Genomic DNA, 27,745 nt, shown 5'->3' on the forward strand with positions numbered 1-27,745 from the left:
CTTTTCATTCAGAAACCTGCTGGCTGAGAGCATGGCAGCGGTTACTACATTTTAACGCTTACCTTGAGTAAATGTAAGTACCTGACATCTGTGTTAATGTATTTAGCCTAAACTTGGGCAAATATTTTGTTGGAGACCAACTGCATGTCTGGAGAAGAACAAGAGCATTGTCCTTTTCTGAAGAGTAAAAGCACCTCCTAAGTTAGCCCTAATCTTAATAGGCTGCACTAAATAATTAAACGGTTGACAGTAGGCCGTGTTTTTTGTACTATTTGTGTCTTGAAAGCGTGTAGCCATTTAAATTTTCTTTGAAGGTGGTTTTTGTGGAGGGGCTGAACACACACTCCTCCCTTCCTCTCTCTCTCTCTCAGAGCCCTCTCACCCTCTCATTCAGAGCCCTGAGGTTATACGTCACTGTCCGTGTAACTATAAACACTCTCCTGCATCCCTCCTTCCATCCCACTGCACGTCTGCACAGTGACTTGTGTTCATCATGAGCACAGCTGGTCAAATTTTTTAGTTACTGTTCTTGGAAGTTGCAGTGATTTTGGAGTCCTAACAAGAGGTGAGTAATGTGTGTCTACTACTAAGCTTAATTTATCTCAGAAAACGTGCAGCTGCTTCTCAGTGAAAGTTTCTCAAAGGTGCAAGAGTAGTGATGGGTTAGCAATAAAGGAAGTAAAATGCAAACACTTCAAAGAGGCCATACTTTTGTTCTCTCCCAGCTTCTAGCATACCTAAACCAAGCAAGCAAGAACACAGACTACCTGGTGCAGGTGTATTGAGAGCCTGGAGAGAGCAAAATTAGGGACTGTCTGTCTGGGGCTCCGTAAGATACCGCTTTACATCTGCATTACCTTTTTTAATGTAGGGATTCATCTCAATTTCCATTTTGACATTGATGATGATGAATAGATCGTTTCATTTTTACATGGTTTTACAGACTGATCTTTGGAGGTAATACCAGTCCATGACTTGTGTTCACGTCTATCCTTTTACATACAGGAATTCTTCCCTTTTGCCAGACCCAGTTTTGATGCCACACTGACCTATAATGAGGAAATGTTATTTGGGATCGCTAATTGTCTGTCTATTCCTGACCCACACCAAAGGACATGATCAGGAGGACCGTCAAGCTGGTTTGTTACTATAAAGCTTTTCTTTTGCTACACTTTCTTGTAATTACCAAGATCTTACCGACCTTGACCAACTACTTTAGCAATGTCACTGCTATGTTTTCTTGTTGAAATTAAGTTCTTTATTTAATTCTATTTATATGTGACTTGAGAGTCTGCTTTGCTTGATTTGCCCTGATCTTCTTTGGAAACCTATTGCACTGTACATATACACCTGTGGACAAAGGTTTTCCTGGACTTGCAGGTTGTAGCACCACATCCAATGACTTGGTGTACATCATTGATGGCTCGTCAAGTCTTGGGATTGCGGACTTCAACACAGCCAAGCGCTGGCTCATCAACATCACCAGCGGCTTTGATGTGAGCTCCCGACACACTCAGGTGGCTGTGGTCCAATACAGCGATACGCCACGCCTGGAGATCCCTCTTGGGAAGCACCAGGACACTCAGACCCTTCTGAGGGACATTGCTGCAATCTCCTACCTTGGTGGCAAAACCCAGACAGGCCGTGCCATTAAGTTCGCCACAGACCATGTGTTCTCTGCGCTAAACCACACCACAAAGACCACCAGGAACCGCATTGCTGTGGTTCTGACGGATGGCCGGTCACAAGATGATGTGGTGGATCCAGCGATGGAGGCCAAAGCACAGAACATTGCTCTGTTTGCTGTGGGCGTGGGAGATGAGATCACCAACGCTGAACTGATGTCCATGGCCAACAAGCCTTCTTCCACTTATGTGCTGCATGTAGAAGACTACACCTCCATTGGGAATATAAGGGAGGTGATGGAGCAGAAACTCTGTGAGGGTGAGTCAAGCTCCACTGGGTCATTTATGAAAGAGACAACCAAGAGTTGGGTTGTTTCTGGCTTCAAGTGTTACTGAGGCCCGACACCATCTAATCGTGAGGATGAGCTGTTGCAGATGATTTGGAAATGATGGTACCCTCCTCAAACACTGTTTAGGGATGTGTGTTTGGATAGAGAGGATGATGAAAGACTGATGATGAATGATTTTTATTTTGTGTCCTCTTATGTTGACACATATCTTCATGCAGTGCAACAATTACCTTAATAGCTTTAACAGCACAGTGAAGTTAATTCATTTCAAATTATAGTATTTTAACCCCTTTTTTTTTAGGTCAGGGGTTTTCAATTCATGATTCTGGCAAGTCTTCCAGCCCAGATTTTGTGTTTTGTTCTAGCTCCTCATGCACCTGAACCAGGAATTCAAGGGCTTTCAGTCTTTTGATTCTCTGATTAAGAATTTGAATGGAACAAAAATCTGGTCTGACTAGGAGTCCTCATGAACTGGATTGAAAACCTGTTTTAGGTGATATATATTTTAGGTGATTAGTTGGACCAAATAAAGGGGCAGTGATGGCTCAGTGGTTAAGGCTCTGAGTTACTGCAAATATTGTCAGGAGAGCAATCTCCAGTGTTGAAAAACTGCCCCTGTTAGGCCCTTAACACCATCTACTGTGCTCTGATCCGCAACTTCCTGCGATAGAAATGAATTTAACTGTACTGTAATGTATATGTGAGAAATATACATCCTTCTTCTTTTAAGCTACCAGAGAACTGTGAAGTAACTAATCTCATTGGTCTCATTCCCAGAGTCGGTGTGTCCTGTGAGAATCCCTGGTACTATCAATGGGCAGAAGGGCTTTGACCTGATGAGTATGATGGGGATTGAGGTAGTGGCTAAAAAGGTCCAGGGATCTCTTGTATCAGAAGGTGCTTACCTCCTCAACCCTCGCTTGAACCTTACTCGCAGCACCAGGTAACACCCACCATACTCGACTTGTAGAACTGTCTACGTATGGTTAATACAGATTCATCTACTTAGCCATGTTGACTCAAATTGATTTTGACCTTCATAGTTGATGCATCTGATTATTTCACAGAGAGATCTTTCCAGAAGGCCTGCCTCCTTCATATGTGTTTGTGGCCACACTGCGGGTGAAGAACCCAGTCCACCGCATGAAGTTTGACCTCTGGAGGGTGCTGTCTGAAGAAGGTGTCAGGCAAGTCGCAGTGACTTTGAATGGCCTAGACAAGTCAGTCACCTTTACCAGTACCAGCACAATGAAGAAAGAGCAGACTGTCATATTTAATGACCGCGGCATTAAGGTCTGTTAGATTTCACAAAAACATCTGTGCACCCGTTTTATGTGACCTGGTACGCAACTCAACTCACTCTTGTGTTCTATCTACTGAAGAGGCTCTTTGACACAGACTGGCACCAGCTGAAGTTGTTGGTGAGGCCCAAACGTGTCACCTGTTTTGTAGATGATGCATATGTGGAGGAGCAGCTCTTGGACGAAGGTGTCCCCATCTACATCAACGGGAGGACACAAGTGGCCAAAAAAGTCAACATAGAAACTACTGTGCCAGTACGTGGTTCCATGAATATTTTATTTATTTGAAATTCAATAGCAGCCTTAGAAAACCACAAACCTCTATACACTGACCCAATTGTTTATACAAATGGCGCTGGACCAAATGGACTTAAAGTCATAAGGCAGCTATGTATTCCAATGGCAGCTATTTGGCTACTGTAACTTACTCATTTTTAGCAATCGTCAGTCGGCTGATTTTTTTTTCTCCACATTCATTTGGGTATTTCCTAATAAATAATTTAAACATATAAGTTTAAACAAGGGGTTCTCAACTCCAGTCCTAGGGACCTTGTGCCCTGGGGGATGTTTTTCTTACTGCTTAAAGACTTAATAATTAGCTGATGCTGGTCAGGTGGTACCTAGGACAGGAGATCAGATCCCCTGCTTTAAAAAAAAATACTGCTAAAAAGGAAACCAAGTCAATCAGTATAAGCTCATACTTGATGCCCTGCTTTCATTGATCGTTAGCTCCATTAGCCTTTAAGCTAAGCTTGCCGTGTCCATGTCTCCTGTTTAGATCGTCTTGCAGAAGCTTCGGCTGTACTGTGACCCTCTGCAGAGCGAGAGAGAGACAGCGTGTGAGATCTACTCTGTGGTAAGAGCATGCTCACTGTTTACCTACAGCGTTTGGCCCCTACAGTTTCCTTCGTTTTCTAACTTCTCCTTATGTCTTTGGACAGGAGGATGACAGGGTGAGTCTTTAGTCTACATATATATGAATTTTATAAGGAGTGTTTTTGAGATTTGGTTGTTGTTTTTTAATCCACGTCACCACTTTTATAGTGTCCTACTGATCGTTCTCGTCCTGTGGAGGGCTGTGATTGCCCCAGTGGTAAACCTGGCCCTGCAGGCCTACCTGGACCCATGGTGAGTCATTAACTAATGGGTGGACAGCTGAATGGATAGATTAATAAAATCATAGTTCATGTAAGGATGTAGATGTTGTCTTGATCATTGTATAGTTTAGAAAATCTGATCTGATTTGAACTCCATCTGCCCTAAACACAGGGCTTCAGGGGAGAGAAGGGTCGAGAGGGACCTCCTGGCCCAGACGGAAAACCCGTGAGTGGCTCATTTATGTCACATGTTTCAGTCTTTTTTGAGCAAGTCACTAAGGTGAACATCAGTATCAGTCACTGCCATGCACGAGTCATTCCTTTCGCTCGGGCTTTGCAATTCCAAACAACAAAATTGAAGTGCATAAGCCATTACCACACATATCCATAGCCGACTTCATGATTGTCAAGATGCATGATTGTTATGTAGGTTTCCATTATATGTTTATCCGTGAAATGGATAGTTTAGTAAGAGGTGGCGAATCAATCTAAATAAAGCTAAATTAAAGTTTGGATCTGTATCATATGGTCTCTCTGTGTTAAGGGAAAGCAGGGAGAAAGGGGTCCACCTGGCCAGCCTGGAAGAGACGGTGAGAAAGTGAGTGATGTAATCTAAAAAAGACAATTCATTTGATAATCGAGGCCTAAAAAGGCCCCAAAAAATCAGCTAACACTGATTATGATATTTGAAAGCAAGTAGGTGTACTGTAGATATAATAAAATACTGTGTTGTCTGTTAGCTTTTGTTTATAGTGAGCCTTCATTTTTACCTTTTTCCCTTTAATGCTTTAATCTTCCTTCCATTTCCAGGGTGAAGCAGGTCAACCAGGACAAAAAGGGGAGAGAGGATTGGCTGGTGCCAAAGTAAGTCATATAATCATTTTTTAAAGTTAGCCTAAGCTGCCCACATTAGCCATGTTACAGCTTTTATTTAGCAGTGTACCTATATTCAGAACAGACATGTCGATTTATAGCCAACAGATTTAGAACACACCCTTTATGAATATTAAATAATTTATCAATATGTGCATGCATATCAGTGATTATGATGTATACCTCTTTCCATAGGGTGATATGGGAATCCAAGGGCTACCAGGACAGCCGGGCCCTCCAGGACCAACAGTAAGGCTCAAAAAAAAAAAAAAAAACTTCTGATTCTATATGTATAAAGATTTCCAGAGCAAATTTTGGTATACTATATTGTTCATGTGGGGTTTTTCTTTTTGCATTAGCATTATACAAACAAGAAATAAAACCAAGTAAAATCTCTCACGTCAGTAATTAGCAAGCTCATAAACAAAGTCAACTGTCATTCCAAGCAAAAATCACAAAAGGTATGCAGCTAAAGTATGAGATTTGCTAACTGATATAACTAAATGACTGAGCTGAGCTCACTTTTGAGTATCAAAGTTAGTAGACCTTTACTTGACTGAGACTTTTTTAACATTAGCTGACAAAAACACTGGTTGAAACCTTTAATAAACATTATTCTGGCCTCACGAGTCTTTTGTGGGATTCACAACATCAGAAGATCTGATTTCACAAGTTGTGACACAATGCTGAAATTTCTCAATATGCAGGAAACCAGAGAAATTCAGTGTTGAGGTTGTTGAGTTGTTGAGTGTAATTACAGTGTAATTTTAGCTGTAAGAAGTCATTTACCAGCACATCTGAGGGAAATGCTGATAATATGCCTTCACAGTGTCCTTATAAAACTTAATAGCTTCCGTGCTAGCTATATAAATCATTAGCTAGCTTATGATCTGAGTCCATATTTCCCAGTTGCCTAGCAACAGTATTCTTTCAACTTAATCCACTTCAGTGGCCTGTGTATTGTGTATTTGCATTCCATTTCCATTTTCCTGCACCATTATATGTCAGAGGAACTTAAAATATGATATTGATTGCTACTTAACATATATATCAATTTACAAACAGTGATTTTTATCTTTCTTTAGGGCCCTGGACTCTCAAAATGGAATGATTATGGAGTAGAAGCAAGCAAGGTAAGATTGTATATATCACATCATGGACAAACAGTTCCAATGTTATTCCACCCTCACTGATCTGAGTGTGTTAACCCACAGGGAATCCAATTCCAGCAAGGGGAAGTAGGACCCCCAGGGAACCCTGGACCACCGGTGAGTCATTGTCTGAACTGAAAAATCAGATTTTTAAAAGGTTAACTCCTTTTGGGTGACTGGTGTTGGTTATACAGTATATATTGTCATTTGGCTATTTGCCCTTTTCCCCTTGGCTTATATAGTTTAACTATTGTTTTACCATGGTAACTTTGGTTTAACTGTAGTTTTTACCATGACTACAATGGTCTAACTATGTTTTTACCATAGCTACTATGGTTTATCTTTGGTTTTACCAAGACTACTATGGGTTAACAATGGTTTTAACATGTTTAATATGGTTTACCTATGGTTGTACCATGGCTACTATGGTTTACCTATAGTTTTACCAAGACTACTATAGTTTTGCATGGCTACTATGGTTGTTCATATTTATTATTGCAACATATTTTTGTTATACATGATCATGTATATTTATTGATCCTGAAATTTTTATTAAGCCTTATTATTCTTAGGCATTACAACATTACAATTTATTTTTCTACACAGATTATTTTAAATGTTCACTGGTATGTTAATAAGATAATAGTGCTGTTGTTAAAGATGCTTGTAAGCAGAATATGTATTTGCAATGGGTCAAGAAGGAGACTGTCATTAAATAAACTATGTTTTCTGTGTAGGGGGAGCCTGGGATACCTGGAAATGATGGACTTCCAGGACAAGTTGGACTGAAGGTACAGTAATATCTCTAATCACAGGATGCAAATAGCTTGTTTTCTTCACCGTGATTGCTAGTCTCACTACACCACCACTACACACACCTATCCTCACTGCACTAGAATGTCTAGATTTTGTATTACAAACAAGCAACAGATCTTCTGACATAATGAGCTTCATGTTGTTACAGAATGTCACATGAGTAGCTCTCTTAGGAAAGACTATACATATTTATTTTAGGCTCTTGATGCATATTTGCGGTTGCTCTTTTTCCTCGTCCTCTCGGACATTCTTGAGCTGTTCGACAACAGGACGCAGATATATTGCTGTTAGTCATGTAAACAAAGAACATCCAATTCCTAGAGTATGCTAGGTAGATGACACAGTTCTGTGTTCAGAACATTGACAGAGGGCCGGCTGTTCATTTGCTGAAGCCCAAAAAAGACTTTAACCTCTAAAGATTTTTTTAGTTATGCTTGTTTTGAGTAAAAATAAGTGCCTCAACTAAGAGTGACCATTGGAGTAGGCGGGTGTTTTGAGATTATAACGAGCTGGACGTGAATGGCCGTATTTAAGTTGCACATGTGGCGTCTTTCACCCAATTCTATTTTCATCTCCCTGCATCTGTCGCAGCATCTGTGTCGAGGAGAACTCCTGCTCGCCCTGCGTGCGTAGTGAAAATTAAGATCCTTCCATTTACTGCACCATTAAGTCGTGCAGACTTACTAGTAAATGGATTTTATTAAATTGCACGCCAAAGCTTAATGGTTAATGATTTTTTTGATAATTTGATATGGGTCTGTTTAGAAGATGTGACCTTTTTTCCTTTTTTTCCTTGACGCAAATGACCTGTTTCACTAAATTTAAAAATCCTGCATAGTAGAGAGGAAAGCTTAGTCTTTATCCTCAGCTGAATATTTTTAGCAGCACATTTGAAGCTGGCCTTCCTATTCAGAAATGTTTTGAGCTGCCAGTCAAAGTTGAACACATGCTTTACAGTTTAACCACTACTGGCAATGAAATAAGGAGAAAAAAATGTTAAAACTGAAATCCACAAATCTTTGTATTTATGGACTTCTTCATCATCCACTCTCACGTTCATCCACATGATGGTACTCTGAATAAGTGCTTTATTAAAGACACTTGTACTGTAAGCTGAGATTTGTCGTACAGTTGATATTAGATCATGCTAATATCAACTGTAATACAAATATATTTGGCTGCAAGAGCCTCATTAAAGTGATCCAGATTTTTTGACTAGGCTAAAAAGTGGTAGCTAACGTAATGTAGCTAGTTAGCTAGTTAAGTGCGTTAATACAGACTAAGGGAATTGGATACATATGTGTTGTATCATGTCAATGACAATAAAAGGTCAGCATTTCGTGTAAAGAAGATTATTCAAGTCTTCGATTTTCTATCTCTACAGTATTTAACTTGAGCCTGTTTCTTCAACCAAAATTGTTAATACAGGGTGTCCAAAAACCTTTTTTTAAAATCCCAGACCTGTCTAAATGACTGGTTTATGTCAGCCTGGCGAAACCATTTAAAGACACTTGAGTAAACAATACACTACTGGTGAATGGAAAGAGATGTGAGGATCAGTAGGCTGATCTTGTCTTCTGTCCACATCAGTCTCATGTGGCTGTTTCTCCACCCTCTCCATGCACCTTCCCATTTTGCCTTCTACTCCTAGATCAGAAACCCCACCACATCTCTGCTTCTGGCTTCCCATCACCATGTTGCAGGCTGTAGTGGGTGATTAGCTAACCGTGGTACGGTTTGATGTGGCACAGTGGATAAAAGATGCTCGACCCGGGCTGGGTTTGCCGGGGCCCAGCTGGCACGGTCGTCGCTGAAACAGCTCTGTAATCACAGGGTTCGGGAGAATATGCTCGAGGCCAGTAAAACCAACCGCCCTGTTCTCAGAAGCTTGCTCCTGTGTTTGTAAAATTCCATACCCTTCATCGTGTTAAACAGTACATTCCAAAATGCAAAATGCAACAGGATTTCCTTGTGTAAAAATTCTTCATGGAACACTCACAAGACTGCAGCTAAGATGCAGTCTCGTAAAAAAGCTGCATAATTGGTGCTCTGGAGTCTGTGCGTGGAAATGATTTTAGAGGCAACGAGTGGAACAGGGTGCAATTATTCCACGTTGTGTTTGAGTACCGTATGCTTTGTGTGAGGTCTCTGACTATCAAAGGCTTAAGGTTGCACACGCTTGCTGTTTTCACAGCAATGAAAGGGTGTTTGGTAGCACTGTCTAGAGCGGAGATGTCCATCAACAAGCTGCCATTTTATTAGGTACACATTGTACTACACTGTATATGCACTCAAATCAGGTGCCACTTTTCTAAGTTCACGATTACTGCCTGTAGCCCGTTCATGAATGGAAAAGTACTAGCTAAATACTGAGGCATGCTGTTATAGGAAAATAATCAACAACAGGGTGCTGTGAACTTGCTGTTACCACCACAAAACTGATTACAGTGTTTTATCATATCAGTGTCATATACAAGCGGCCAATAATTATTAACAATTTTTAATTTATTTTTTATGAATGATACTTTTTATCTGTTTGTTGTGGAACATCCAGGAACAACAACTTAGTTCCTGTTAGCACCTGATACCTAATAAATCAGCAACTACAGTATAACAGTAGCTCCAACGTGTGTGTGATACAGCTATGGCTACACAGTTCTACTTTTCCCTTGCAGTTACCATAACACTGTTATTATCATTCACTATTATTATTTGTAGTTAGCATGCCATATTTGTGATTGGTGTTTGTAGCTCTGCTGAGTGCTCCATCTTAATAAGCTGAATAGAGAAAGCGACTCAAGCAGGTGCGCAACCCTATTCTGAATACCAGGAACTTTTCCTGCATGATTAGTTATGTAACGTTTGAACTTAATTCACTGACCGAGGTTTTACTTCGTTGATTATGCAAACTGCATAAAAATGGTAGTAAAAGTAGAGGTATGATGGACATACCATTCTAACTGTGGTAGTGCCAAATAAAACCAAACACACTGATAAAATAAGAAGTCTTGTGAAGAAACGTGATTGTAAATAATTAGATTGTGGTAAACATTTTTGTTGCTGATTTTGCACGTACAGTAAATGTAAATGTGACAGAATTCATTTTTCCCAGGTAGCTCGGTGTGTACATGTTCGTCCCTCACATGCCACTCTGACACATTGCACACACATGGAGCCAGGAATACAGATGCTATTTTTGAACATAAGCGATATATATGACCACAGACCGGCGTCTCGTTGGAAAGGAGGGTCCCCCTGAAGCCTCCCCCAAGGTTTCAGCGTGAATGTGGCTTGTAATTTGGCACTCAGGGAAAAGTGAGCGAAATGGCGAATCTTATAGATATCTCTGTGTCTGGCTGTCATGGGCGTAGCATATTTCAGATGTTAATAACAGGCTGCCTCAAAGTTCCTACTCGCTTTCCAATTAGGACACGTGCGTGCTATACTCGCGCATGTAATTTCTAGAGCGACATTTTTGCTTTCATTTATAGCATGTAAAAATGTAGTGTATTTTCCAGCTTTCCAGGTTTAAGCTCTAATTATATATGGGTTAATCTTAAAGTGTTTAAAAGCTTTATATAGCTCAGTGAAATCTATATCAGGATACACACATCAGGACCAGGTCTTCCATTAGGCTGGAAAAGTGACAGTCTGGTGTTGTGAAGTGGCCTCATCTGGTGATTTTAAAAAATCTTCATCATCCTCATGTTGCTCAAAGATATGCATATTTGAAACCAATACTGAGTGTGGACTAACTAGCAAGTTGCCAAAGTTTGTGCATTATAATATTAGCTATATATTATTGCAAAAGTGCCCTCAGTAGGTTATTATGCTAATTATACACAGTATTTCACCCTGAAATTTATGTTTTGGGCCGTAAATACATTCAAATTATGGAATGCCATTCGAGGGCAGTATTAAACACATAAACATAACACTATTAATTAATTAAAAGTACTGTTAAAGGCTGGTAAGTTTTTTTTCTTTGCACACAGGAAACAGCATCGTAATCAGAGACGCTGCTTATCTCAAAGACCCATGTTTTCATGGATAAAGTTATGAAGTAACTTAAAGTGAGCATGAGAAACTGTTGGCAAAATCTAAAATAATATGATATGCTGCATCAAGTGCTATTTATAGTAACATAGTAACATCAGTAACATAGTAACATCTGGCTGCTAATCACTCTCTTAGTGATTGTGGAAGCAGCAGGGGTGTATTTATTTTTTCCCACCTGGTTTCTGAATGTTGGTTTATTTTGGGGGGGAATTATATATTGCATTGCACATATTACATTGCATTAGACTGAACAACAAAGAAAACAAAATAAAATCTGTATCTTTAACCACACTTTTTTTCAGCTTTAAAGTCAAGTGCTTGTCTTTAAAGAAGGTGGTTTCACTCAATTTCAGGCAATTCCAACTACATGCAGGTCTTTTTAATAATCGGAATGCAGAGCTCAGAAAATGACTTAAGCGGGCGCGCAGCCTGACTCTGAATACCAGGAACTTTTCCTGCGTAATTATTGACGTTACTTTTGAACATAAATCGCTGGCCAAGGTTTTGCTTTGTTGATTATGATAACTGCTATATTAGTAACATAAAAAATTTTGATAGACATACTATCGTGCCAAATCAAACATTTTTGGGAGAAAAACATTGTGATAAGATAAGAAGTATTTGAAGAAGGAATGAGATTGTAAATATTTAGATTGCGGTAAACTTGTTGGATTTTGCAGTAGTAACTTAGAGGAAATGGGAGCACCTCATTTGGAGGTGCTATCTTCATCATCATCAAAGCCATATCCCGCCAAGTTCTCACACTCCCCTGTGGTCAGACCTCTCCAGCCACAACCAGCACTTGTCTTCCTCAATATTTACAGCTATTACAACCTCGCCTCGAATCCCCACCAGGTTCTTATTTTGTAAATGACAGGGTGTGTTGCTTGTGTGTTTAGCAGAAGTTGCATGAAGATTTTGCACATGTGCATGTGGTGAACCTCATAGAGGGCCTACTCTTTGTGCACTGCTTTATGGGTAAACCTGACATACGTCGCTTGTGGTGTGTGTGGTTGTAGCAGGAGTGTAGTTTAGTTCCTAGATGCCAAAGGCTGGTTAGCATGCTGTAGTACCGTGTCTAAATGCAGATACGTGATCTGAAACTTACATATTAACCATAGAGGTGCTAGAGAGAATTTCTGAGATTTTATAAGTGAGTAAATAACATGTGAAATGCAAGATCTCTCTTAATATGTCAGCAAGATTTTACGTGTAAATATGTCTTATGATTACACAGTGTGTCAGGTATGCAGCTAATGTGACCTAAATGCACCAATTCAATTTGTGTCTTATTGAATTCACATTACTAAAGATCAAAAACTCAAGATTGATTAATTTATTAAAAGTTAACATTCAATAAAATTTAAGCAGATTTGTATCTTGGATAGATATCGAGTAAGCAATGATACAATGAAAAGAAAATAATAATCATAGTCATCATTAGAACAGGTTATCTTCCCATCCATGATGCTATCAGTGAAATTAGCAGACTTCTGTTGGCTAAAGTTGGCTTTTGTATCGAGCTAGCTAATGCAGGTTTTTATATAATCTCCCCACAACAATTAATCTGCACAATTAATAAACCTACAAAATTAATTAATTAATTAATTAATTAAAAAATGATTTAATAAATAAAAATGTATCATTATTTATGGAACATTTACGGAAGGGTGGTGATGGCCCTGCACTTTGCCTTGCGTTATACCCTGTAGTTGATAATTTTCCTATTTTTGCCCCCAAGTGATTTATTCCTTCCTTTATGCATTTAATACAAAAATGTTTACATTTTTATTTTATCAGGAATGCTAAATACAATTATTTTTGCAATGTTTTGCACTGTTTGTGCACTGTCTTGTTTTTTTTTTTAACAGAAGTTTATCTGTGGGAGTGGTCTGAGATGTGCATGTGCATTTTGCATAAAATAAACATAGTGTGCTGGATTAAACAAACAAAAAAAAAAGAGCATAATCTATAGTTTGCATTCTTCCATGTCAATATTTCTGTAAGTCGACTACTTAAGTAATGTACAGAAGAGTGACTCAACTATAAAACTTCTTTTTTTTGGCAACTTAAGCAATGCTTTTCTTCCTCCTCAAATGTTGAAATCGATTTTTTTGCGCAAATTGTTGTCACTTCATTGTTCCTATAGATCAATTAATGAATTCTTTAATCATTTGATATTACGTTGAAGGTTTTCTCTGATGCAGTGTGTGGCCATGTGTTTGTGTCACAGGGTGAAAAGGGGGATGCTGGGGAGCCTGGAACCGATGGACAGAACGGTATTCCGGTAGGTTAACCTTCTGAATCTTATGAACTTTTTTTTTTTTTTAATGATTTCCTGGTAATGATCAATGTCATCATCGTCACTGGTGTTACTGCCATCATTGGTCATCAACCACAGGACTGTTGTTCTCTATTTTTGCTTTCCTGTCCTACAGTTTTCATTGCTTTTCCATACACATGGAACCATTTCCCATTTCAGCTTTAAATTTAAATTAGAGTCGTTTGATTTAGTAAAGCCCCCTCTTTGACATGATTCCAGTCTAAATAACAACATGACCACAGTGATTACGCTCTCCCAGAATACACTGCTGAGTTGTGGAGTAGAGCAGCAACTTTGTGGGCACACTGGAAATGAGATCGGACCCCATTCCAATCTGTAACAAACGACCAATCACGTCTCATTAGCTTCTGTAGATACCACACAACTACAAAAGATGAATTCGAAACAGACTGCAGCGTGGCTCATGACGTAAGCCAAACAGGTGGTGGATAAAGCCGAAGAAGCCTAAAGTCACCAGTGATGTGTCTTAGAGGTTAGGGGCTCTTAATGCACAATGAAATGGACGAGCTTAGTGTTGGTTCTTGGTGTGGCGTCACTTCTCAGCAGACATATGCTCTCATGCTTCCTACCAGCAGTGAAGGTTTTTGGCAAGGAGGGTTTTGCTATAAATTTAAAGCTTTAAATACTCTCAGCTAAGATTTGACGTTTATTCACCTTGGCAGGCGGTTCTTGCGGAGACGTTTTGGCTGCCTGAAGATTTTTCTTGTGGCTTCCTTGTGGGAAGCAGGATCTATGGAATCTTTTAGGTAGATAGATGCCTGTTTGATGTCACATGCCCGAGCACTATTTTGAGACTTCGTGATTAATCCAGCGGTTAATGCAGACCCTCGGGTCTGCTTGCGGTGAACCTCTGGATGTTCTGGAACATTTATGCTAAGGAAAAAGACTTCAGGTGCAGGGGCATATTTCCAGAATGTGAATGTGCCCTACTTCAGGTCATCAAGTCCCTCTAGATGCTCCTTATTTCTCTAATAAAAGACTTGCACACCATTCTCATTTTGATCCACTGGTAATTTATGGAAAAGGCTGGATGAGGGAACGTTCTGCTTGATTGCTGAAAAGTGTGGCGCTCATTCACTCGATAACTCACCCGGGTAGCACTTCCTGTTTATGACAAACCGAGCCGGTTCATTTGAAAACGAAATCTTTAGCATCTTGGTGTTCCTGAGGCCGTTTGGGTGGGGGAGCTTTTGAAAGGCACACAACCTGAACAGCTAAATGACTGTGCCGGTTTTCTCTCTCCTCCAATCTTTAATCAACTCTCCCTTGGGTGTAATTACTGCTCTAACGAGGGAGAAGTCCATTTGCCAGAAGACAAATAACAAGCGGCTGTGGGAAACTGAGCACCCAGAAAACTAGACATAAGAAGCCCATTACTGAGGAGCATTTTTGTATCCTACAATTTATTCATTTGGGAGACACTTTTTCAAAAACGATTTGGAAGTGAGGCAGAAGCCCATCACAGCACAGAGCTGAGTAATTAAAGATAAGTATCCACCACTGGATCTCAGCCAAATGATGGGATAGGAACTCACAACCTTCCGATCACTAGTAGATCTACTGCTGCCCACTGTTTTTTTAAGTATATGTTTAAATATTACTCAGTATGAACTGCATTTGCGCTTATTAATGAGATGTTGCTAGAATTTAAGCTTACATGCCTTTTTCAGGGCATGAGAGGACTTCCGGGTGAAATGGGGCCTGCTGGACCTCAGGTAAGCGTTTGTAATAATCATATTTAACACCAGCAATGACACTTGTGTTTCATTGTACTCGGAAATCAAGAAAAGACAAATATACTAAGCGTTCTTTTTATAAATAATATTTTTTTTTGTCTTTCTTTATGACATCCTGTTATAACAGCATTTCTGGTTTCCATTATACATTACTAGAAAATTGCAAAAGGTCAAAAGGTGTTGAGTTAGAGATGGACTATAAATTTTCTGTGCTTTTGATGATCTAGGTGGTCAGATAAAGGATTTAAGTAAGGAATAAAACATGACACTGTGTTCTATTATAAGAAAATAACAGCAATTTGCCAATCCTAACAAAGCTTTGTTTATTTAAGAATCATACTTTTTTTTTTAACTATTTAAAGTTACATTTAATGTTGTGGAACGTCTGCAAAACAAATGTATCACTTACGTTAATATGACCAAAAAAAAAAAAAAAAAACCACAGTATGTAGTTACTGAGAAACTGAAAAAAGCAAAGGCTTTCCTGTGTCTGAAAACAAAATGTTTCAGCTTTACTTCTGACTGTTACAAAGTGCTGACACTGGAGACCTTCCATAAATGCTAAATAAACTTTGCTTTACAGAAAAGTTTGCCATATCATTGATTACACTTGTTTTTATTTAAAAAAAAATCTATTTGTGTGGAATGTTCACTATACAAATCCTTGTGTATGTTGTTATTACAGAAATCATGTATAATGTATTAGAAGGAATATAAAGATTGCAGCCTGAGTTATTGTCAGAGCTGCTGTTATAGAAAATTAATCAACATCTTCAGATCATAAGGATCAAGAATTCAGCATTGCTGTGGTGTAATGGAATACAGTGTGGAGGATATTTTTGGACAAATGCAGACGAAGGATATATTTACTGTATATGGGACAGTTAAGAGTACCTAGTCAGAAATATCTGATTTCTGAGTACAGTGGAACAGTGATTACCTTGATCTGCATGAAACAATGTTATTTCTACAAGTTGGCCATGTCAATTCTGTGGTGTTGCTATTTGTGAACGCAGTATTTATCATTTCATGAAACTGTAATAGGGTGAACGAGGCTTGCCAGGGTCACCGGGTTCAGTGGGAACAAAAGGACCTCAGGTATGTATAAAAAAGAGAAAAAGAACAAGTAAAAGTTCTTTTTCTGGGCAGATTAGGGTCTACAAAATTTGTTCTTCATGTCATGAGCTGATGCAAAACAGTGCAGTCCTGATGGGACACTCTTGCCGCCTGCTGGAGTCTTCAGGTATAGCACTTGAACTTGTAACTAATGCTCATAATGTCATACTCCTTTGTTCTGATCAGGGGTACTATGACTTCTAGGCTGATGTTGACTACATGAAGAGAGAGGATATGTGTTTTATCCTGGTAGGGAACTTCATAGAAAGCAAAACTAAAAATCATTTAGAGAGGTCGTTGGTTTTTTTTTTTTTTTGGCCTCTGTTGCCAACATCTTTGTTTCACTTCCTAGGATTAGTTCAGAAGTTGTGCTTTCTGATGTAGTTGATGTCACATGTCTGTTCTGAGTCAAATTTATACTTCTTTCACAGTGTATTTGTTTGTGTATCTATTTAGTTTGCTCTAAACTGAGTCAAAGATGGGCACATTTGAGAGTAACACTCAAAAAAAAAAAAAAAAAGACTGATATAACATTTAATGAGCAAAATAGCTAATGTGACAAACATAAATTAAAATGAAGTTTGAACACTTTTACACTAGCTATAGTTCAGTCAATGTGGCAATGTCCTAGGTAGTTAGCTAATCAGCCTATCTTGGTACTTGCTAGCTTGCTAATGTTTTGTAAGTTGTTACTGTTAACACTTACAAGACCAGTTTAACAGAGAAATATTATTTGACTTTGTTTCTTTCTTAATGTGACTTAAGCCAGTGGTTAAATTTTCTTTTTTTTTTTTTTTGTTTGTTTGTTTTTTGTTTTGTTTTGTCTTTGTGGTTTTAATTTTGCTAACTTTCCAGAGTGATGCTGCTCAAGCTAGTTTATGTTAGCTAGCTACTAAAGAGTGGAGCTTGTTTTTATAGTTGCTTTTGCACTATTTTGGCTAACATTAAACCTTTAGGTACTTTTAAAGGAACATTTTAAAAGATTGAAAAAAATTCTTGTCATGTATGCAGTGATTCTGTGGGGTTTTGTGTTGAGACATATTTTGCTATTTAGGTGTAATTTTGATATTTAAATCAAACTTTTGAATCATTTCATAGCAAGTTACAATCACTTATTTACATTTTATAAAATGATCATACACACATCAGACTCATAGAACAGCTAAGACAAAAAGTATATTGGTTTAATAAAACTAATCAGTGACTTCATTTCAGGGACCCCCAGGCCCAGTGGGACCACCCGGTCTAGAAGGTCCAGTTGGTCCAAAGGTACTTGATCGTAATGTAAAAGAAATATGAATGCCTGTGTGTGATACAGTGAAACTGATATATGTGCGTGAGTAGATTTTTGGTATAATGACAATAAATGATACTGTTCTTTCAGGGGAACTCAGGGCCTCGAGGGCAGGACGGCGTCTCAGGTGCCCCTGGCACTAAAGTGAGTTATTCAGCATAATCTGGGTTTTCCCTCACTAAAGGTGTGAAAATTTGGGTTTTCCCTCATGAAAGGTGTGAAAACAATATCCTGCTACTCAGAGCTTAGAAAATGTCATTGAGTAGAGATGATAAATAAAAACCTTTATTTATTTTAAATAAAAATGCTGAATAAAGATCTTTATTTCCTGCATAAAGGGGTTGAATTGTGAGAACTTTAAGAATGGATGGTGGCGTCAAATGAAAGAGAAGCAGTTTAGATTGCAAATATTGTCAGTAGTTACATTATAGTAGTATGTATACGGTAATTTATGTCTAAGTACCCAGGTACGAACCATATAAAGTGGGACTGACTCAGCACAGTTCCACTGGGTTTCCGAATATTAAAACAAAACACTATAAATCAAACTATATATGAACCAAGTAAGTGTGGTGTAATCAAGACCAACTCAGTTGAGACTAAGACTTTTACAATTCCAACCTGTATTCTGTACGAGGACACTGAAATTGCTGCACTGAGCTGAGTGTAGTGAAAAAGCAGCCACGGGACGAGCTAGACGAGTGGGAAAGCTGATTTGCATTAAAACCTGTATTCTGTACGAGGACACTGAAATTGCTGCACTGAGCTGAGTGTAGTGAAAAAGCAGCCACAGGACGAGCTAGACGAGTGGGAAAGCTGATTTGCATTAAAATACGAATAAAAAAAATTCAATTTGTGTTGAAAATGTACTAAAATTTTTAGTCTTGGAGTATAAGTGTCTATGTCTTGACTGAGATTCGTGTTCAAAACTAAGACAAGACAAAATGGGCTCCAAGAGTCAGTTACCTACCCAGCTTACCAATATAAGAGCTTAATTAATGCTTGATAATGTAACTAAATATTATGTGCTCAATATTATCGATTCATATTATAACCTCAGATTTCACAAATGTTATCAAATGTTTTGTTTTATCTTTTAAAAGATCTCCCTGTGCAGTGCGTTTTGCCATGTTTTAAAGGTTAAAAGCAACCATTTCCTCACCTCTTCAACATAACCACATCCTCAGTATGTGTACACAGACCCCATAGGAACATGTCAGAGTCCTGATGCATGCAAGGTGCCTTGTGTGTAAATCTGTATCCGCAACAGATCTGTGAGTTGGAGTGGTGACATTTCTACCAGATGCCATTTGATAGAAAACTCAGTGTATAAATATAATAAATGTCCAGATCAGTATCTAAGGAAGGATGCAGGGAGGAGGACAGTTTTACACAGGGTTTACCATTTAAAAAAAAAAAAAAAAACTTAGTAAGTGTTAAAAGTGTTAGTGGAAAGTTTTAATCTAGGCTCTGAAAATATAAGAGCTGATAGATCTATATCTGCATTTCGTTTTTTTCTATGAAGATGTGCTTTTTTCTGAGGAATTATGACATTCTCTAAAATCAGCCAACTTCCATTTTCAGATGAAGCTGTATCAGGCATGCTTTTATGTTGGTCTCTAAAACAGCTTCTAGGTTGCGAGGGGCAAATAAAATATAACATTTTTTCTTTAGACAAGAAAGACAGAGAAGAAACACCATTCACACTTTTCTGTGTGTTGCCAGTTACACCCTTTTATGGCACGTTTTCTTTACATATTTAGTCCATGGAATTTTCTGTGAATTTGTGTGAATGCCTCATTTTGTGTGTGTGTGTGTGTGTGTGTGTGTGTCACAGGGATCACAGGGCGAACCTGGAGTTCCAGGGCCTCAAGGCATCATGGGTCTACCAGGTTTAAAAGGCCATAAGGTGCGACTCTTTTGTAATGCTGCCAAATCCCATAGATGCAGTTTTCAATCAGTGTTCATTCTGAGATTAATTCAGCGCTAAAATGTCATGTTCACAGTCCCTAATTGTGTGCACCACTTACTTTTGCAGGGGGAATCAGGAGAGCCTGGTCCGAAAGGAAGTCAGGTATTGTAGCTCAGTGGCGGGTGATGGACTGTTACATTTATTTTCCTGCAGTGTGTGTTAGTATAGAGACTGTTTAGTCTCTGTGCGGTGGAAGGTGTGAACGTAGTGTGCTGAGCTTCGTCAGCTCTTTGTGCTGCGCTGAGAGACAGACAGAGATGGAAACAGAAAACAGGAGACAAAAGGTGGAGGTTGCTATGTACAACCCAATACATTTATGTAAGAAATAAAACACTGCTATTATATGAAAACAGGGTGGAGTGATGTGAAGCTACTGTTACCCACCGCAAAGTTCTTTTTAAAATGTTTTATTTTTTTATTAACACAACAATATGCCAACAATGACATTTTTATTAATTACAGAATGACGTGTTGTACTTTTTAACCATTTACAGCTATGTGTAATATTGTGTATCCAAGAAACAAGTTATTAGTTATATTATAGCAGCTATAAACTGTTGTTCCCTTTTACCAGCCTCACTTCTACTTTTTCACTTGAGGTTAATAAGACAAAAAAAAAAACAAAAAAAGCTTGTCATGTTACAGAGAAACCAGAAAGCTCAAAGTCCGTCCTGAAGACTTTCCAGTGTCGGAAAAAATGTACAGTTACAGCTCTGACACTTGAGACTCCTTCTAGAAACGTTAAATAAACCTCTCCTCAAAGAGAATTTCACAATATCAACATTTAAACATGTTTAATCCATTTATGTGGAGTTATCCATAGACGTAGACATATCCTGTGTAAGCTGTTACTATAGAAATGATAATATTTGAGCGAGCGCATTAATATAAACCTTGCATGTGGAACTACTGTCAGAGCTGCTGTTACAGAAAATTAATCAGCCCCTTCTGACCAATCAGAATTGAGCATACAACAGCACCATGGTATGACTAATCTACAATGAGTCTTGTGCGTTTTTCAGATTGTTGCTAATAGCTGAATATGTGCATTTATAGTACATTATTCTATTATAGCACTGATTATTTTGCAGTAATTTTAAAGTTTTCAGTAATTACTAGAGAAATTAGACATATATCAAAATACATCGACTAAAAATGTAAAACAGCTTTTCGTTGTTTCAGCGCTACTAAAGTAGAGGGCATGAGTCACAGTTTCTCTGAAACAAAATGTTTCCAGCAATAAAACGGAAACTTGTTCTCATCTTTTTAACCACAGTACATGCACTAATGCGCAGACACATGTGCGCGCACACAAACACACACACACACACACACACATAGATCCGTCCTTGTGTACACCAGGAAATCTGTTGAGGAATGACATACATGAACATACACAATTTCCTGAGAATGTGCTGGGAAAAAAGTTATACTAACATGCTTTTCTCTTGCTTTTCTCTTTCCAGGGAGAGAAAGGCAGTGAGGGATCATCTGGGCTCCCTGGAAAACCTGTATGTAACATATAATAATCTCATGATAATAATAATAGCCCATTATAATAGTATTATTAATAGTTTTCACCAGGATGTGATGCAACTTAAATTATAAAACCATTTTAAAATGTGTGTTATGTCATAGATGTAGAACAAATGAATGAATGTGTGTTTTCTTTCTATACCTGGACCTTTGCAGGGTGAGCCAGGCCTCAGGGGGAGCAAAGAGAGGTATGTATTCATTACTGAAGTACAGTCAGACACTTTCACAACAGTGTTTCCTGCTTATTCACAAACTAGGAGGTATTTCAGTTCCTGGCACTATTCTGGCATAGTGATTTAAAGGTGCAGTTTGCAAGTTTACCAAATGCATAATAATTAACTCATTATAAACATACCACAGGACCCAGATATTTCCTTTGTGACGCGCTTAGAACATCCCTTCTCAGAGATTTGCCTTTTTTCTTGATAAGATAATCCACTAGTTTCATAAGAAAGGGGGTGGCATCAGTTAGAAAACATTTGTCAGTGATTTCACTGGAATTGCAGGTCACTTTGCAGGCATCAGATTCTTTTGAAAAGAAATTGTAAATCTCCTAACCTAAGACATTGCACAACAAGAACAAGAATCAAGACTCTTATCTCGGTTAACGCCACAAATACGTAAACCCACAACCACCAGGGTATTAGATAGTGAAATGAGAGGGGAAAAAGTACAGAATGTTATCATATGGACAAATCAAAAAAAAGTAAAAATTCCAATAAGCCACCCAGTCCCATGTTAAAGTTGGCTAGAACATAACTGACTAGGCTATAAAGTGGTACCTAACATAAAGTAATAAAGTATGGCAATTGTGTTAGCTAGATTAGTGCGTTAATACAGATTAAGAGAAATGAAGGGGTTTATGATCACGATCCTCTGACCTCCGCATCTCATGTAAAATATTTTACTCAAGTCTGGCTAGTGTCTTTATTTTCCCTTAATATTTATATCAGCAAGGTGAATGTTACATATAGCAGAAGAGTCAAATGCAATGGCCTTGCGCCTAACTTTATTTTACTCATCAGTTTCATCAGTGTCTGTCTTTCATCTGTCTATGCTTATTTATGCTAACAAAAAGCATTCCACCATCAACCAGATCGAATGAATAGCTTTATAGCTCTGTAATTACACCATCAAGGTTTGTCATATCACTGTGAATTGCATTAAGCTCAAACATAGCTATATACCAAATGAAAACATTTGAGAAAGTCTATAAGGGTTTATTTCTGGTTGTTGAACATATGTTGTTGTCTACTAGGCCACTAGGAAAAAATGAATAGCCTGAACACAAAATATGGCTGTTCCTGGTGTCCCAGGTACTTCTATGTGTAGTACTTACTAATTCATTTTCCAGCAGAAAAGGTTTGGCCCTACCATCGGGAGATCACAAATTTTAATCCCGAGGATATGCCTTAGTCCATAGCAAAATTGGCCATGCTCTCTGGATGTCAATCACAGCGACACTAGTCAATCATGGGTGGTCTGTGAGTTGATGTATACAGAAGAGGGCGGATAATGCTTTCCGAGTGTGTTACACTGCCCTGTGAGGCAGCAGGAGCAGCAGTTCGAAAACATGCAGTTGGCTAGCTTCATGTGTCTAGGAGGAAGCGTGTGTTAGCCTTCACCCTCCCTGTTTGGTAGCTGTTTTATGATGGGGAGAGCTGGCTTGTGGGTGGGAACTGGCTGGTAACCAAATTGTGGAAATTTTTCAAGAATTACTTTAGGTTATTTAAACAGTCTGAATCTAAGTGAGTTTGTTTCATCCATTTTATTCGCACATACATGTACAATTATTGTAAAGCTTGTTAGACTGTGGTTTATCTCTCTCCTCTTGTCTCTCTCTGTCTCAGCGAGGTGTAGCTGGAGATCCGGGAATCAGAGGGGCTGATGGGAAAAAGGGAGAAATTGGTCTGATGGGACCAGGAGGACCGCGAGGATTTCCAGGAAACGATGGGTTGCCAGGGCAACCAGGTATCCCAGGTTCCCCAGGAAAACCGGTAAGTGTTGCTCAAAACACACTCCTGGATTACACACTCCTGAGGAAGAACAGACAAAGGGCAACAAGTCAGTGAGCACTAAATCATGTCCAAGAATGTTCTGGTTAATCATCCTAGGTGAATGTTATTTTTAAAATAAGCCTAGTTTTGTTTTTATATAAAAAAGTGATACCCAGCCTTGCTGAGGAAACATCATATTGCTGCAGCACAGCTGAGTGCAAAAGTTTGCACTCCCTAATCATTTTTGAATGCAAAAAGAGAAATTTGCTTCTTATTTTACAATTCATCTACAAAGCAAAAGAATTGCAAGAAGTTAAAAATGAAAGGTAGGTCGCCTAGGACTATGGCTACACAGTTGTCTTCTCCCAGATTCATATATTCTTTAGTTTCCAAAACATGGGACTAGGCAGAACATTGGAGCTTTTTCACGTGCCCAGTAGGCTAACTAATAAATATAAATTTGTCCATACCTGACAGATATGATTTTGATTTTTCTATTGATATCGATTGGTGACAGCAGGTAGTGTTGCAGCTTCACAGCTCCAGGTTCCTCGGTTTGATCCTGATCTTGGTTTATTGTCTGTACAGAGTTACTGTGCATGTTTCCCACATGCCTGTATGGATTTCCTCTGGGTTCTCTGGTTCCTTAAACCCCAAATTGCCACTAGGTGTGAAAGAGTGCATGATTGTGTGTGTGCATGGTGTCCTGCGATGGACAGGAGTCCCAGCCAATGTGTCTTCCTGCTTCACGCCCATTCTGGGATAGGATCCGGATTTGCCACAACCCTGACTAGAATGAAACGGTTACTGAAGATGAATGAATGAATGAATGAATGATGAATATCAACACTAAATGTCTTGGTCTAAATTCTTTTCTTCATAATTTCTTTTATATTATCCAAAGGGATTTGCTCCTGATCGTAAATGCCTTGCCACTGATCTGTGTTTCAGGGGAAGACGCCTTCAGAAGATCACTTGATGAAGATTTGTGCATCAGTGTTGCAGGGTAAGTGTTCTTGCAGAGTAAGTGCTCATTAAAAGATATAATCTTGAAACAGATTTCAAGACTCTAAGCTCTAATGGTCAATGTGTTCAAGTGACTGTGACTCACTGTGTGTTCCTGTTACAACACACAACACACAACATCTGCCCACACAGAAACTCAACCTGTCGTCAGTCCTGTCCTAACAGCATGTAACTGACCCTATGTCGCGGTCAGGTGTCTGCGTCACTGTGTACTTGTGTGATTGTGCACATCAGCATATTGGTTTGCGTTGGAAAGACCGGCGCTGTCAGTTAGCAACAAGCTGGAAACATCTGTAGCTGTGGAAGAAGCAACTTTACTTTCAATTCTCTATTTTAGAGGAAAACCATAAGTCTGTTTAACAGACACAGTTGCCCAATCCATATGTTTCAGCACATTATGGTATTTTCCATATATGTTATAATTCAGCAAGAATTCTTGTGTCATCTCAAGGACAAATTTTATATGTAAATAAAAGTATGGAAAAGTCACAGATTCGGGTTGCTTCTGAGAAACCTTTATTTAGAAATGCAAATCTGAAAAACCACAAATCACTGCAAAGTTTGGGAAGTTATCATCTCAAAGCTATTATTAACTTTTTAAGGTGTAACGCTTGCTGTAAATAATCTATGTGGGCCGATGCAAAACGGAGTTACTGTTGACGTCATGAAGCTGATTTATTTTTCTATAACAGCATATCCTGGAGTATTCTTACTCTTATACCCTTATACTCTTATACTCTTATACCACAGCAATTTGCCAATGCTTACAATTCTTTAATTTATTAAAGAACACGTCATGCTTTTTAACCGTTTATAGTTACATTTAATGTTGCGGAACATCCGCAGAACAAGATAGTTCCCATTATCACTTACAGTATAGCAGCTATTAATAGCAATTAGCTTTTTTCTCTTTCTTGAAGTTAATATATGGAATTAAACTTGTGTCAGAAGTATTGATACAAAAAAACGCAAAAGTTAACTTTTAAACTTGAACTTACTTAAATAACAACACGTTTGTCTTCTTTTTACGATTAGCCTTATGTACTGTTTACGATTATTTACGTACCATGTACACTAACTGTCAGTCGTGATGAAGGTTGTAAGGAGCTGCTGCTTGAAAATCCCTGCTGGCAATGACACTTAATTTATTAGCCAAAAGCTTCACTTCTATCCAAGTAACAAAACTTAATTTTCTCAACAGATCAACTGCCACAGCTCCTTCAGGCGATGTCCTCCAGACGCTGCCAACAGTGTGAGACCATTAAGGGACCCCCAGGTGATCCAGGCCCCCCTGGACCCCAAGGCCCAACTGGAACTCAAGGCTATCCTGGCAGACCTGGAGCTCAGGGATACCCAGGACAACCAGGGGCGATGGGGCCAGTGGGCCCGAAAGGTAAGACAGGACAATTATGGCAACAGGTTTTTTATTTTTCTTTCTGAAACGGTTGACATGTTGATGATTTAAGATGAGAGGAACTGTTACTATTCATGTACTTTCAGTCTTCAGAAATGAAACAGAAACTCTTTGCATATTTCAGTTGTTAGTGTCTAGTGTTCATTTTATGTGCACTCTACAGGTGAAATTGGACCAATGGGCATGAAAGGTGCCAAAGGAGAGAGTCGCAATGGGCTCCCAGGTCCACCTGGCCCACCAGGTATTGTCCCGCTCATGCTTCATCCATGCTTGACAGTGAAGCGACAAACCTCAATGCTGTTCTGAATCTCACACAACAGCTTTTTATTAATTCACATGCACAAATTACACCTCAAGTAATGTCTTTTACATGTGATATAAAGAGCGAGCACCACAGCTCATCGTTGAAACTTTGACCAACAACTTGCTACATTTTAAACTTGTTTGTTTTTCTTCGGACAGTAGTTCCGGCTGTAACATGATCGACAGGTTAATATTAATGTGCTCATTCTAATACGTTATTTTTTCTATAGTAACAGCTCATACACTGGGACGCACCCCATAATCTAAGACTAATAATAATGTATTTTTTTTTTTAAAAACATGTTGTTTAATAAAGAAAAACTAACTAATATAATCATTGATGCTGTGACCTTTTTGTTAGGAGACATTTATTAACTAGCTTGCTACATGTTATTAAAATTAAATTAACATCTATTAGTTATTAGCTAATAACTGACTGTAACTGTGATATAATTTCCTATTACATAACTAAATTTTTTTTTTCTTCCAGGTTTGCAAGGTCCTCGTGGACTGGATGGTGAAGGATATCAAGGGCCCCCAGGGTCTACAGGGAAACCTGGCTCACCTGGTATCCCTGGAAAACGAGGTCCTCCGGGAGCTGCCGGTGTTTGTGACCCATCCTCCTGTTACATGGGTTACGGCAGCCAGCAAGGTCACTTCAACAAAGGGCCCGACTTCTAGCAAACTACCTTGATCCACACTTCGTATTGACTTTTAAGGGCCTCCATGCTCCTGAGCCCAAACAGAGGCCAAACGGTCTGAGGTGACTTGTGTGTGTTGGCTTGTGTTTCGTTTGGATTTATTTGATATTAACCTCTGTATTAGGCCCAAATAGAGGGCTTAGAGTTTGAACGTGGCAGTTTTTACTTGAGATTATTTGTCAAACCTACTACTTTTGGTTGGAAGCTAGAATAACGATCATGTAATGTAGCAGCATGCAGATGTTTGCTTTGTGGCAGCCTTTTAATATATATGAGAATAGAGTAATGAGAAAAGTTAATCTGGAAATCAAAACTAGGACAACAAACCATTTCTGAGTAAGATAAGATAGTTTCATATTGAGTCAACTGGACGCAACCGCACTTGTTTCAAACCCACATTGAGGTGCTCGCTTTCGTGAATTGCATTTTATTGTAAATAGACATAGGTGTTGCACTGCCTTTTGAAATACTACCTCTGTATTAGATGCGAAGTAGTCCAACAGCTAGACTGTAACAATATTTTGTTATCAAAGTGTTGGCCGATATCTCAGACTGCTCAGGATATCTCTTGGTTTAAAAAAAAAAAAAAGCTCATTCTTTGTGTTATGGATCACGTCCATGTTTTGTGTGTGTGTGTGTGTGTGTGTGTGTGGACTACTACATTTTTTGAATGTTTGAACATTTATCTCAAAAGCTTGCTTCCATTTTTATGGTTTTAGCACCTCTTTTGCTCAGCCCGAGTTCAAACTGCATCAGCAACACGTTCTATTTATATTCTTGTCAGATTGAAGCCATGATTATTTTAGTTTGTTTTTTTAAGAATGTCTGCTAATTGACTAGATTTTCATGTGTTTTCATTTCCATACTCATTGTGTTGTTTACATTTGAACTGAAACCATTTATATGTAACAGTGATGAAATAAAATTTTTATCCCTAAACATACAATATTTGCTCTGTAGTAATGAATTTATATTTATGAGTTTTGGTGACCAGATTAGAAAGATTCGTTTTTTTCTACATGGAATGAATAGGA

General features: G+C 38.7%; 1 protein-coding gene across 1 annotated transcript; it reads left to right on the top strand.

Moving 5' to 3' along the window:
• Window positions 1–410: 410 nt before the first annotated feature.
• On the top strand, window positions 411–27,631 carry si:ch211-106n13.3 (vWFA and Collagen domain-containing protein). Its single transcript, XM_053227759.1, has 31 exons — window positions 411–565; window positions 726–867; window positions 1,006–1,139; window positions 1,381–1,944; window positions 2,753–2,918; window positions 3,043–3,268; window positions 3,358–3,531; window positions 4,055–4,132; window positions 4,321–4,404; window positions 4,546–4,599; window positions 4,918–4,971; window positions 5,184–5,237; window positions 5,442–5,495; window positions 6,332–6,379; window positions 6,461–6,514; window positions 7,135–7,188; window positions 13,506–13,559; window positions 15,287–15,331; window positions 16,397–16,450; window positions 17,684–17,737; window positions 17,853–17,906; window positions 19,600–19,671; window positions 19,801–19,836; window positions 21,201–21,245; window positions 21,427–21,561; window positions 22,625–22,632; window positions 23,072–23,267; window positions 24,219–24,273; window positions 25,495–25,686; window positions 25,871–25,948; window positions 26,501–27,631. Exons 3-31 carry the CDS (start codon window positions 1,055–1,057, stop codon window positions 26,689–26,691), a joined length of 3,018 nt encoding a protein of 1,005 aa, XP_053083734.1. The 5' UTR covers window positions 411–565; window positions 726–867; window positions 1,006–1,054; the 3' UTR covers window positions 26,692–27,631.
• Window positions 27,632–27,745: the final 114 nt, after the last annotated feature.

This window comes from Pangasianodon hypophthalmus, chromosome 21, assembly GCF_027358585.1.
Source record: "Pangasianodon hypophthalmus isolate fPanHyp1 chromosome 21, fPanHyp1.pri, whole genome shotgun sequence".
Taxonomy (NCBI): domain Eukaryota; kingdom Metazoa; phylum Chordata; class Actinopteri; order Siluriformes; family Pangasiidae; genus Pangasianodon; species Pangasianodon hypophthalmus.

Excerpts from the sequence above, each read along its gene's own strand:
- si:ch211-106n13.3 (XM_053227759.1), top strand. The coding sequence starts at position 1,055 with ATGAGGAAATGTTATTTGGGATCGCTAATTGTCTGTCTATTCCTGACC. Across the intron at positions 17,738-17,852 it reads AAGGTCCAGTTGGTCCAAAG|GGGAACTCAGGGCCTCGAGG; the intron begins GTACTTGATCGT and ends CTGTTCTTTCAG. Across the intron at positions 24,274-25,494 it reads TTGTGCATCAGTGTTGCAGG|ATCAACTGCCACAGCTCCTT; the intron begins GTAAGTGTTCTT and ends TTTTCTCAACAG.